We start from the raw sequence: 13882 nt of genomic DNA, 5'->3' as shown, positions 1-13882 counted from the left end.
GACTGGATACTGAAATTTGAAAAGGCTAGGAGAAATAAGTGTTCTTATAGAATATAATAGAATTAACCAGGTTGGAAAAGACCTTTGAGATCGAGTCCAACTTATCACCCAATGCCATCTAATCAGTTAAACCATGGCACTAAGCGCCCCATCCAGACTCTTCCCAAATACCTCCAGTGATGGTGACTCCACCACCTCCCTGGGCAGCACATTCCAATGGGCAATGTCTCTTTCTGTGAAGAACTTCTTCCTAACACCCAGCCTAAACCTCCCCTGGTGCAGCTTGAGACTGTGTCCTCTTGTTCTGGTGCTGGCTGCCTGGGAGAAGAGACCAACCCCCACCTGGCTACAATGTCCCTTGAGGTAGCTGTAGAGAGCAATAAGGTCTCCTCTGAGCCTCCTCTTCTCTAGGCTAAGCAACCCCAGTTCCCTCAGCCTCTATGACTGAATATATGACACCTACTACTTATCACAGCAAATTTTCATCATTCGTGTCTAATAAATACTGAGACCTTTAGAAACCATGGAGCTCACTTGCTTGCTTCCACAGTTTGTGTGCTATTCACTGGGTCAATACTTACAAAGTATGAAATGTGTAGGTACCAAGTGTAGTTAAGAATTGATGCATAGCTAGACAGTAGAAAACAAGCAATGAAGTACTAAATAGAATGAGTATGGGGAGGGACTTCTTAGGATATCAGGTAGTGATAGGACTAGGGAGAATGGAATGAAGCTGGAGGTGGGGAGATTCAGACTGGACATGAGGGAGAAGTTCTTCACCATGAGAGTGGTGAAGCCCTGGAATGGGTTGTCCAGGAAGGTGGTTGGGGCACTGTCCTTGGAGGTGTTTAAGACCAGGCTGGATGTGACTCTGGCCAGCCTGATCTAGTGTGAGGTGTCCCTGCCCATGACAGAGGGGTTGGAATTGGATGATCCTTGTGGTCCCTTCCAACCCTGACTGATTCTGTGATTCTGAGTAGTTTCTTGTCTTATAAATTTTGGGGTTGTTTTAGCAAGCAGGTTTTTTTATTCATAATGTTGCAGAAAAGAGCCCTGCTCACACCTGTGAATACTGGTGAAATGTGAGGACTAAGGGCCCGCTATATTGTCAAAGTTGAATTGTCTGTTTCTTTCTAGTGCAACGATTTTCCTAGAAAACAAGGAGTTCCAATGATTCTTGGAAAGTTTGTTTCAATTTGGTAATAACATGTTGTGATGCACATATATGAAAATGAATTGGAAATGTGTTATATACTTGAAGGACAACTTAATATACAAAATGAAAGGAATTTAAATAAAGGTGGGGATAAATTTCTGAAAGCTATATATAATTCCCCAGCAATTTGCTTAATTAAGAAAAAGGCAAATTTTGAGTCTCATTAATTGGCAGTTCAGTAAAGGTAGACGTGCTCACTTCAGTCATCTGCAAATTATTCAGCCCTCATTAAGTTATTGCTGAGACAGCAGTAATGCCTGAAAAGTGTCATGAATAAATGATCACATTCACTGTGGATCTCAAAGCCACCTAGTCTCCCTCAAATTTTGAGTAAAGAGTGGATTTAACATGAAGTATCAACTCTCTTGGTAAGTGGTCACAACTTTCCTTTCTAGCATAGCTCCATAATTGCTACTTACATATAAAAGTAAGCGGTTTAGAATAAGAGAAGAGCGTATTTTTCAATCGAATTTTTGATCATCAGTGTTTAGTAAATTCCTGTAATGGCTAAAAACTTGCCTTCTGTTCAATTAAATAGGATTATTTGCCATGAGTTAGTTGTTTAGGTGGGTTGGATTGGTTGATGGGTTGGACGTGATGATCTTGAAGGTCTCTTCCAACCTGGTTTATTCTATGTATTATGTATCACAGTACAATACAGGTTGGAAGGGACCTCCAGAGATCATAGAGTCCAATCTCCCTGCCAAAGCAGGCTCACTTAGGGTAGTCTACACAGGAATGCATCCAGGTACGTTTTGAAAGTCTCCAGAGGAGACTCCACAACCTCTCTGGGCAGCCCTGCCCTCACTGTAAAGAAGTTCCTCCTCATGTTGAGGTGAAATCTTCTATGTTCAAGCTTGTACCTCTTGTTTCTTGTCTTATTATTGCACATCCCCAAAAAGAGCCTGGCCCCCTCCACTTGACAGCCACCCCTCAGATATTTTTACACATTGCTGAGATTCCCTCTCAGTCTTCTCTTCTCAAGACTAAATAGCCCCAGGTCTTTCAGACTCTTCACAGGGAAGGTGCTCAAGTCTCCTAATCATCCTCGTGGCTCTCTGTTGGATTCTCTCCAGCAGATCCCTGCCTCTCTTGAACTGGGGAGCCCAAAACTGGACACAGTATTCCAGGTGTGGTCTCACCAGGGCAGAGCAGAGGGGGAGAAAAACCTCCAGAGCCGCGTGCTGTTGGTATGCATTGGATGATTGCCGTTTTGCTCTTTTGTCAGATGAAAAGAAAACCCTGTCCAGCAATTTGTCTCAGAATTTAATAATGCCTGAATCTTTTCTAACTTAATATAAAGGTTGATTTCTCACTTAAAAGGGTTTTTGGCAACTTGTTGTCATTGTTATAAAAGATCATCCTATAAAAGCAGATAAGCTGGGACTAGCTGCATTTCAAGCAGAAGTATATGGCTTCTAAAATAGAGTTCTAAAAAGTGGCCCAGAAGGAAACAGATGAGAGGAGAAACATATTCTGGAGAATGGTTCTAAATTATAAATAGTGTGGTGTGTTAAAGCTATGGAATAGTTCTCAAGATATGTTTGATTGTATTCTCCCTTGCAACAAGCTTTCCCGAGATGGCTTTGGCCACCTGCTATGTGTTGCATTGCTTTGGCTCACTATAAGAATTTGCTGTGGTAATGTAGTGGTGTAGTGGTTTAATCCACCCACACCCACAAAAACTCAGCTAGGCACAGCCAGAGAAGCGAATGTAGCTGTATTTTACAAGCAATAATGAAATGCAATGAATATCTACAAAATATGCAGTATCTACTGTATCATACCAGAATTTACAGGAAAGAACACAGCACAGAAATCCTCCTCACAGGAGGATCCCACCTCGGGTTCCCCCCAGTCTCTCTCTCCCTTCCCTTTCCCCTCCGGTTAATTAGATGAAAAAGGAGAAAGAGAGAAAAAAGGATATTAAGGGAATTAATTAGCTCAAAGCTTTATTAGAATAGAATAGAATAGAATAGAATAGACCAGGTTGGAAGGGACTTTCAAGATCATCGTGTCCAACCTATCATCCAACACCACCCAACCAACTAAACCATGCAACCAAGCATCCTGTCAAGCCTCGTCCTGAACACCCCCAGTGACGGCGACCCCACCACCTCCTCGGGCAGCCCATTCCAATGGGCAATCACTCTCTCTGTGTAAAACTTCCTCCTAACCTCTAGCCTAAACCTCCCCTGGCACAGCCTGAGACTGTGTCCTCTTGTTCTGGTACTGCTTGCCTGGGAGAAGAGACCAACCCCTGCCAGACTACAACCCCCCTTCAGGTAGTTGTAGACAGCATAAGAAGTTAGTTTTTCTTATCAGTTTCAGTTCAGTGTCAGCAGCATGCATTCTGACCAAGAAACAAAAGACAGACTCAAGCTGGAGTTAGTGAGAGAAAACAATGTGAGAGATATTTGCTATGGTACATCTCACATCTGACCAATGAAATTCGTTTAGAATTAATCTTTGTTTTCCTTTTTACACCCAAACGTTCAGCTAGAGAATTCTGCAGCTATCCTTTTCTTAAAGGCACAGCCTAAACTGTCACAGAAGATTTCTGGGTATTTTCTTCCCCTTTTATTTTGTTTGTTTGTGGTGTTTTTTTTTTCTAGTGTTTTTGTTTGTTTGTTTGTTTTTACTGATAACTTACCCAGAATGTTATTGGCTAAGCTTGATTATTGTTGATGTGGTTTTAAAATTTGTTGTGTGCAATATAATGAGTGTTTACAAATAGACCTTGGAGCCTGATTTTGAGAAGGATGTGTAATTTTTCAGACTGTAGGCAGTGACAGTATTCCAGAAACAGTGGTCTCCATTTGAACAGCCAGAATATGAACAGCGATACTATGTAATCTTATTTTAACAAATTCTGATGCATACATGTTGAACAAAAATAGGAAAATAGTAGATTGACATTTGTATTTGCTCTTACAAGGCAGTTTCCTCCCTGTCCTTTGCTCTTCCCAGATGAAGGAAAAATTCTTAAGGTGAGGTTCTATGAATTTCATTGTGTCACATAAAACTCTGTAATATAATTGAAATAATTCCTAAGCTTCAAGCAAAGGATGACAGCTTTGCTGAAAAATAAACACTTTTTTTCTAGGAGGCAAGAGATAGAATGGGTCCTTCTGAACTTGAAAAGTGGAAGTCTCCTGATCACTTTGTTGCCTCCTTTGAAGTGCGAGATGCACTAACTGTGCATTTGACATTGTATTAACAGTATGAACCACATTGTTTGGGAGTTCTCATTCACTTCTGTCCCCAGTGGACTGGCAGCTCCATCAAGGGTGGACTATACAGTACCCAGGAAAATTGTGACATACATTAGATACTGTAATAGTGAGCTTGAAGAACTGAGGTAGACACAGTTAAATCACTTAGAAGAAGATTCAGTGCATTTCCACTTGTTGTCTGGCTTTCCAGTAATAAGCTAAGCAGCAGGACAGCTCTGTTGTGGTGCAACACTGGTGTCTTGAATAAAAATGACTTCCTGAGCTAGGTCATGTCATTTTTTACTCATAAGTTCTTGCATATATCCATGTTCACATCTGTACTCATTTACATGTATGTTGGAACTTTTTACCCAAATAGAGAAGGAACTGCTTCTGGCTGAGTTGCAGGTTCCTCTTCAACTCTGAGCAACTTACTAAGTACCAAATACAGTGAGGATAAGACAGGTTTCTGAGGTGCAGTTTTGGGACATCTTGAAAGTATACATTTACCAAGGTTTGAGAAAGAAAGAACAAATCTTCAGAACAGTCTGAGAAGTAACTTTTCTTGACCAAAGATCACCTGACCTTCCAACAAGGCAGCTAGTATTGCTGAGAAAAAAAACACCTTCAGACATTTTAAGGGCTGATTTCATGTCAGCAAGTGTTTTTCAGAAGGGCTTGTTTGTACTCTGTTTTTTACCCACCTGGTTAGATAATATTTTTCAAGAGGCCTGGAAACTAGAATCATTAGCGAGTTCTGGGTACAGGGAATAGGCAGTCTGGTTCCCTTGCTGCCTGATCCTCTTCAGAAGCATCTTTGGCAAGATATTAAAGGTAAAGTAATAACTTTCCTATATTCATTTTGCATTAAATGAAACCACCATAGAGTTCAAGTGAAGGATGTTCAACTCTCATTATTTCTTAAGCCTGAAGAAACTGGGTTGGCATTCTCATTCAGCACCTTTTGAAGTCCCTCAGCTGCTTCAAATACTTTAAAACTCCCAGCTATTATGAGTGAACCTTTCATCACTTTGAGGGAAAATGGCTAGATTTATGGTTTCATTGTGAATGAATTAGTTTGATAGTTACAGCATGCTGATGACTGCAGGTGTTACCTGTGCAACCTCTTGAATTCTCTCTTCACTGTTTTTTACTGCTGGCTTTTGTGCAGTGCAACAGGGTCATTTTTGCTGCTAAGCTTTGGTCATAGTATGTACTTCATGAAATTAATGCCACACCATTGAATGTGTGATTTAAGCATGTCCTTGGAACGTTTTGGTGGCCTACTTCTCAGCTATTTACCATATTTTAATCAGACATTTCAAAATGTTGTGGATAATCTGGTTTTGGCTTCCTAACAGTATGCCCAGAGCAGCATCAGTGAGCCTGCAAGGTGAAAGCTTTGATGGTGTGTATTCGATAGTGTGCTAATCACTCTTCAGGGCTGTATTTTGATGTCTTACACTAGAAAAGAGCCAAAGATGGTACATATGGAATTTGAGATATCTGACATGATGACTATAAGTTGTCCAGGTATTACAGCTATAAAGAATGCTGATGACTACAATGTGTGTTGCTTTTGCAAGGCAGCCTTCACTTCTGGGGCACTTCTTTCATCTCCCAAGGGTGCTCTGGCTTTTGTGATCCTCCCTGGGACTTTGTCATCATTAAAATGGTTCTGAGACACTTTCTTACTCAAACAGAAGAATTTATCTCCAAACATCTCTGCTGTACTATCAGTTTATATTAGTGGCCTGACATGCTTTTCACCATAGGTGGAACAGGATCTGTGCTTTCTGTATACTGTTGCCAAATTATTTGGCAGTGCAATAGAAACAGTCAGTAATATGTCGAAGTTCTCTTGGCTGAAATTCCTCAGCTCCAAAATAAGCATTTAGGAAAAAAATTTTCATGGAAAGAGTGGTCAGGCATTGGAATGAGCTCCCCAGGGAGGTGGTTGAGTCACCAACCCTGGATGTGTTTAAAGGTGGTTTGGATATGGTACCTGGGGATATGGTTTAGGGGTGAACCTTGTGGAGTAGACTTATGGGTTGGACTTGGTGATCCTGAGGGTCTTTTCCAACCTGAATGTTTCTGTGATTCTGTGATTTAGGATTGCTTTAGGTCTGTGTTTGTCAGCAATTTATCCTGCCTAAGTCCCTGGACCTTTTTATATATGCCTGATATGCATGCTTAGGATTCTACAGGGAGATGTCTAGAGACATGCATAACTATCTAATGTTTTCTGATACTTATGAATCACATACATATACACCAATCTAAGTAACTAAATCACAAGTGAGGGAACAACAGATGTATTATCTACCACTTTCTAGATGCCCAAGTACTGCTTCAACTGCTTGCATCATGTTCTTTCTTGTAACCAGAATGTGGGAACTCCCACAGATACCTGGAAAGCTGATAGTACAGGGGCACAATGATTTCCCTGCTCCTGCTGGCCACACTATTCTTGATGCAGGCCAGGATGCCATTTGCCTTGTTGGACACCTGGGCACACTGCTGGCTCATGTTTAGGCAGCTGTCAATCAGCAGAAACATATAGTGGGTGGGGTTTTTGTCTTTTTTGGTTGTGGGGCAGGGTTCAGCAGGGTAGACCAAGACAAAAACTATGGACAATGACTGTTGAGGTGAGAGAGTGAGAAAATATGGCCAGCTCTCTCAAAATGTGAGCTCTTCTTTGAAATGTTTTAACAAAAGAATACCCCAGACAAGCCAAGCATTTTAACTAATTATGTCACTTTTTTCCTCCCCTTTTCTTTCTTTTCTTTTCCTTTTTTTTTTTTTTCTTTTCATTCTGACTCACAGAAAATTTCACCTTGGGTAGGTTTACGCAAGATCAACATCTCGTACTGGGGATGGGATGACATGTCCCCTTTCACAAACACAACCCTGCAGTGGCTGCCTGGAGAGCCAAACGACTCTGGCTTCTGTGCCTATCTAGAAAGAGCAGAGGTGGCAGGTCTGAAAGCGAATCCATGCACTGCCATGGCAGATGGTCTTGTGTGTGAAAAACCTGTTGGTAAGCAATCTCTTCAACTCAGTTACTGTTACTGTCACGGTTAGCAAGCTGAGTTTTCATTTGGCTAAGAGGGATATTTTTAGGCAATTTGGATTAAATTACTTTTTAGTAAAAAGAAAAAGTGTTTTAATCTAATAATAATATAATATATAACATACAAAATAATATAAAACAATAAATAATAAAATTTATTATTATTACTATTATTATTATTATCATCATCATCAATAATAATAATAATCCTAAACCAGCAAATATTTATTTGGGAATTAATTTATGTGGCTTAGTTTGCATTACACCAGAAGTCTTTTATAAGTTGCTTCTAAATTAGTAGTAGTCAGGGACAACAATGCTTGTAGCTATTTGTTATAGAAGTTTGAGATATATTGTGTGTCATGTATGTGCAAATAACTAAGCTTATGTTAGCAGGCAATGACTACATCTGTGTCTTGATAAATTGTTATGCCTGTATATTGATAAATTTGCTGTGAAATTGTTTAAATGGACTCCTAGAGTTGTAGTAAAACTCATGCTGAGCATTACTTAATTTTTGTTAAATATTAATATATGTCTGTACAGCAACAAAAGTTTAGATGAAATGATTTCCAGCTAATTGGGAAGCAACCTCATTCCCTGTGACAAGGATTTTTTTTTAAATGGAATGTGTGATTAAAGGAAAAGGAGATTGAGCTTGTATTCAAAATGATAAATATTTGTGGGTTGGTTGTTTGGTGTTTGTTTTTTTCCTTTCCAGTCAGTCCCAACCAGAATGCCAGGCCCTGCAAAAAGCCATGTTCCCTGCGAACAACATGTGCCAACTGCACAAGTAATGGTATGGAATGCATGTGGTGCAGCAGTACGAAACGATGTGTTGACTCCAATGCCTATATAATCTCCTTCCCATATGGACAGTGTCTAGAATGGCAAACAGCCACATGCTCCCGTGAGTATCATCATCAATGTTTGTTGTGGTTTAAGCTTTCCCAGGGTCCAAAAGCCCAAATGGAACAGTTTTAGGTTGCCTGCCCTTTCCCTTTTTTCCTGGTAGGGGAAAGCAAATTAGGCAGGAGAAAAGAGAGATAAAACTATGAAAGAAACAGTCTCGAATCAATTTGGAAGTAAAAAGGTAAGTTTGACAAAATATAAAAGGCATTTGAGTAAAAGGAAAGTTACAAAAGTATAAGGAAAAAGGGTAAATAAAAATATGCACCAAACCAGGCACAGCTGGCAAAGGATTCTCTGGATGCAATGTGAATTCTCTTTAGATGCAGCCCTTAGGAGTCTGGAGCAGCATGGAGCAGGCTGCGTGCAACAGCAGGAGCAACGTATGGGGCAGGAACAAGAGAGACAGGGATGGGAAATGGCTCCCCTTAAATAGGCTTGGTGGACAGAAAGGGGGAGTGGAATAGACTTTGACCCAGGGACCCCTGCCCTGGGAGAGGGGACCATGTCTCTCTGCCAGCCTGGGTCAGGTTTCTTTGTCCACCTGGAGGCTAGGTTCTTTTCAGCCCTATTACATCTATTGTTGTGTGTGTTTTGTTTTTTTCTGTTCCCCCCCCCCCCCCCAAAAGGACATCTATACAAATAGGATTCAACACATTCACTAAAGATTAAAATAATTCCAAGTCAGCAACCTGATACAGTTACAAATTTGAGCAGTCAGTACTGTGTATGCATTTTCTAGGCACAGAGAGAAAACCTGCTGGTTCTTTTATGATGAAACAGTCTTTGGAAAGTGTAAAAAGTCTTTATTGTTGTCAGATAAAGAAAAAATACCATGATTGCTTGTATGATCAGTCCTAGGGTGTCAACCACAGGCCATGAGTTGGAAATGAATACTTTTAAAACATAGATGTATACAACATCAAAAAAAATAAATAAAGGAGATGAATTCAAAGTCATTAAGGTTCTGATTTATTTTGTCCAAGAAGTCCATATTCTTACCATGTGAGATAAAAACTGTGTTGTAATAGTGATAGTTTTAGTCTTGAGAGTATTGTAATACAGATACAAAACAAGTGGTCTTGGTCTTCCTTAGGTTCTCCTGGCAAATGCTGATTATTAACCCTCGCAGATTGTTTATCCTCTCCATGACACTGTTAGGCCATGAGGCAGGTAAAGGAGGTGCAGACCTTGTCAAGTTCAGCATCATGCAGTTCCAGTGTGTATTGGTGCCATAATTCATGTAGATGCTGGATCAAGCTGCCTGGTGTTTAGATTCCTGTCTCAGTCATAATTTATTTAGAATAATTCCTCAGTCACCACCCTACAGGAGACTGGTTCTTTGTATTTTTACTGTCCTTCAGGATTTGATGAAAGTATTTCCTACCTGTAAAGGACTTCAGTCCAGTGGTAGCCCAACCTGGACTTCTGATGTGTGCTGTTGAACTCCCATTACTGCTCCTAATCTGTGAGAGTGTTTTTTTCTAGTTACTTCTACCTTCCTTTCTCTCTCCATAAGGATCTTTTCATGCCAGCACCTCTGGAACATTTTAGTTCTGGATGTGTTGTAACATGATTGATGATGTTAACTGCAAGAAGCAACTTCTTGCAGGGGCATAAGAAGATCATGATTCCACCTAGTAGGTTATGGGTACAAATATAAAAACTACAGAGGATGGTTACTTGCTTTCACTTGAGGCTTGGGAAGATATTGAGCAAAGAAAGTGTCTGTTGTACCTGTAACAGGAGGTGTTTAGGAAGAGATTGGATGAGGCACTTGGTGCCATGGTTTAGTTGATTAGATAGTGTTGGATGATAAGTTCGACTTGATGATCTTAAAGGTCTTTTCCAACTTGATTAATTCTATTCTATTCTACAATTGACAGAACACCACATGAATGATGCTTAGCTTTAAAAAATAGCATATATCAAAGCTTTGAATAATAGTGTTTATCATGTCAGCTTAAACTCTGCTTTCTGTTTTAGTTTGTATAGCACTTGCACATCATCACAAAGATTCAGTTTGGGGAACACATGAAATTGGTTTTAATTGTCATTTTTTGGGTCTGTAAAAGTTTGTATTAACTAAGGCAAAGGGGATTTGCTGCAAACTAGTTCATTCACAACAACCCCATGCAGAGCTACAGGCTGGGGTTGGAGTGGCTGGAGAGCTGCCAAACAGAGAGGGACCTGGGGGTGCTGATTGACAGCTGCCTAAACATGAGCCAGCAGTGTGCCCAGGTGGCCAAGAAGGCCAATGGCATCCTGGCCTGTATCAAGAATAGTGTGGCCAGCAGGAGCAGGGAAGTCATTGTGCCCCTGTACTATGCACTGGTTAGGCCTCACCTTGAGTCCCGTGTCCAGTTCTGGGCCACTCAATTTAAGAAGGACATTGAGACACTTGAACATGTCTAGAGAAGGGCAACGAGGCTGGTGAGAGGCCTTGAGCACAGCCCTATGAGGAGAGGCTGAGGGAAATGGGATTGTTTAGCCTGGAGTGGAGGAGGCTAAGGGGAGACCTTATTGCTGTCTACAACTACCTGAAGGGTGGTTATAGCCAGGAAGGGGTTGGTCTCTTCTCCCAGGCAACCAGCACCAGATCAAGCGTACACAGTCTCAAGCTGCACCAGGGGAAGTTTAGGCTTGAGGTTAGGAGAAAGTTCTTCACTGAGAGAGTTGTTTGCCACTGGAATGTGCTGCCCAGGGAGGTGGTGGAGTCACCGTCCCTGGAGGTGTTCAAGAGGGGATTGGATGTGGCACTTGGTGCCATGGTTTAGTCATGAGGTCTGTGGTGACAGGTTGGACTTGATGATTTTTGAGGTCTCTTCCAACCTCGGGGATACTTTGATACTGTGATCATTATGTAAAGGCAGTTTTGTATGCAAATGTATTTTCCATTCATCAGATTTAAAGAAGAGTCTGTGTCTGTAAGCAGGGTTTTTCAGAGTTTTAGAGTCTTAGCTATTTTACATTTAAACAAGAAAATGAATATTCAAATCAAACATTGTTTTAGTCTGCTGTATTTTTTTTTGTGTTTAGATATATCATTATTGCTGCTGAGGTAGTGAAGTAAATCCCTTATCAAGGGGTAGTATTTCTATTTACTTGAAAAATGGAATGTAATAATATCTCAAAAAAGGAAATGCTCTTCTTTTTTTCCCTCCTTTTTTTTTTTTTTTTAAACATTTATTCTGAGTTACTTCTTTCTGAAGTTTTGGACGTTTTCCTTTGAATGAAAAAAGCCCCAAACTTCACACAAGCATGTATGATTTATAAGAAAAAATAAACCAACAGAGAACTTCACATTTATTTTCACAACTTGGAAGTAAAATGAAAACCACTGTTTTATTGGTGACATTTTGTCATTTTAATACCTGCTTGCCAAAAAATTGCATTCCACTCATCTCCCCATCTTCCATCCATTATGACTTTTGATTGAGTAGCTGACAGTTGAACAATCTTGGACCACCTCTTGAATTTCAAAGAGTATTTCTGCTCGAATATCCCCTGCTTCCATAAACAATAACTTCTCTGTTAGGTCTCTTCTGGTTTTGAACTGAATGCCACACCAGAGAGTATCTAAGGATGGTCACTTTTAGTTCTCTTTTATCTTCCAGAAAGATAGTGCAACTGATATTTCAGAACTGTTTTCTTCTAACTGTATTAATAGCAGCATGAAAATAGTTTGGATCATTTACAGTGCATCTCTGAAAGGGTAGGCCAGCCAGTAGAGAATGGTGGTCTTTATTTTTCTGCCTATCTTGAAATGTATTATTCCCCTCTCAATTTGCATTATTTAGCTTCAGGTCATCTGAGAGTTTGTTGGAAACTAATTTTCCTCATGTTGGATGTTGATGTCCAGGAATAGTGCAGAGTGGGTTATGGGCTCCTCCCAGCCTTTTTCATATGTGGAAAATGGAAACATTTCTTCCTATGTGGATTCTTCCAAGGCTAATAGAATAGAATAGAATAGAATAGAATAGAATAGAATAGAATAGAATAGAATAAGCCAGGTTGGAAGAGACCTTCAAGAATGATACAAAAGCATGTGCTAGCTTTCTGCACTGTTGAAGCAATTTGAGATCACATTCGAATTCTTAACTGCCTGTTCTCTTGATACCAAAATCTATCTTTAGACTACTGGAGGGTTGTTTTTTTTTTTTTATCTCTGACTTCTGTTACTTTTAAACAGTTTTAATAGTTGCTGAAATCAGAGTATCTAGCTTTATTTTGCTGACAGTTTATTTAATTCAAAAAGGGATTGTTCTGTTCAGTGTATCCTTTACAGCCTAGATTCAAGTATTGCCTTTATGCAGCAGAGCGCTTCAGGTAGCTGTGAACATTAGTTGGATATCACAGTATCACCAAGGTTGGAAGAGACCTCAAAGATCATCAAGTCCAACCTGTCACCACAGACCTCATGACTAGACCGTGGCACAATATAATGTCCTGGCTGCAGCTTAGCCAAACTGAGAGGCTACAGACATGTAGAAGCCCTTTGAGAGTCCTCCAGCAAAGAAACCCCACAAACCTTTAAAATGCTTTCTTACTAAGAATGAATTTTTGGGTTGAATTTGAGTTCCTACAATTTTTTGATTTATTATCACTCTTTTTGGATTATTGACCTTGTCTTGAATTCTAAAGTTTTCCCATTGGCAGACTACGTCAATAAAATTAGTAGCGTATGCAACCCATAATATGTATTAATAATGAGCACAGCCTTATCTATTTTATCGTGGGATTTAATGAAGATATGTAATATTATTCTGCTACACTAGTTTTGTTTGAAATCTTTGTTGGTGCACTTTCATGTAACAAACACCTGCTGTGTATTTTGTGACCTCTGAAGGAGTGCAACTTTTACAGAAAATAGGAATATTCTTGCCAGTGTTACTGACATTTCTTTAATATACACAAGGAAATAGAAATGCAAAGTGATTGCTTCATCAACTGTTATAAAATCCTAACACCTTATTGAATAAAATAAAAAAAAAAAAGTTACAAAAATCTCAAAACCCAGACCAGAACCTCAGAATAATTCTTTCATTATTAATGTTGTATTTCATATTATAAAGCTCAAAACTGCTCCGGACTGAGGACTTGTGGACAGTGTTTGGAACAACCCGGGTGTGGATGGTGCAATGATCCCAGCAACACTGGGAAAGGGCAATGTTTGGAAGGATCATCAAGAGGCCCAATGAAGCCTGTTGGCATGCACTCCAATGAAATGGTGCTCGATGCTAATCTTTGCCCAAAAGAGAAGAATTATGAGTGGTCTTTTATCCAATGTCCAGGTAAGATTTACTTCCCTTCTTGCATATCAACTAAGATTCTCTGTTTCAGCATGCCAAATGACAACTTTATTTTGAATGATGCAAATAACACTGCCATTTATTTGTCAATAGGTTTTCACCCATCCTATCCTTCTGCTTTTTAAAATCCACCTGTATCAATTTGCTTCAGCTCTTG

General features: G+C 39.9%; 1 protein-coding gene across 1 annotated transcript in view; it reads left to right on the top strand.

Annotated features, from left to right (window-relative positions):
* ATRNL1 (attractin like 1) overlaps positions 1 to 13882 on the top strand; it is a 570802-nt gene that overhangs the window by 124418 nt on the left and 432502 nt on the right. The window contains exons 16-18 of the mRNA XM_009905632.2: positions 7258 to 7471; positions 8226 to 8414; positions 13489 to 13707. Of these exons, the coding sequence (XP_009903934.2) occupies positions 7258 to 7471; positions 8226 to 8414; positions 13489 to 13707 (622 nt within the window). The remainder of the gene's footprint in view (positions 1 to 7257; positions 7472 to 8225; positions 8415 to 13488; positions 13708 to 13882) is intronic.

This window comes from Dryobates pubescens, chromosome 8 (genome assembly GCF_014839835.1).
Source record: "Dryobates pubescens isolate bDryPub1 chromosome 8, bDryPub1.pri, whole genome shotgun sequence".
Lineage (NCBI taxonomy): Eukaryota > Metazoa > Chordata > Aves > Piciformes > Picidae > Dryobates > Dryobates pubescens.
The sequence above is the reverse complement of the archived record's forward strand: the minus strand, read 5'-3'. Positions and strand labels throughout refer to the sequence as shown.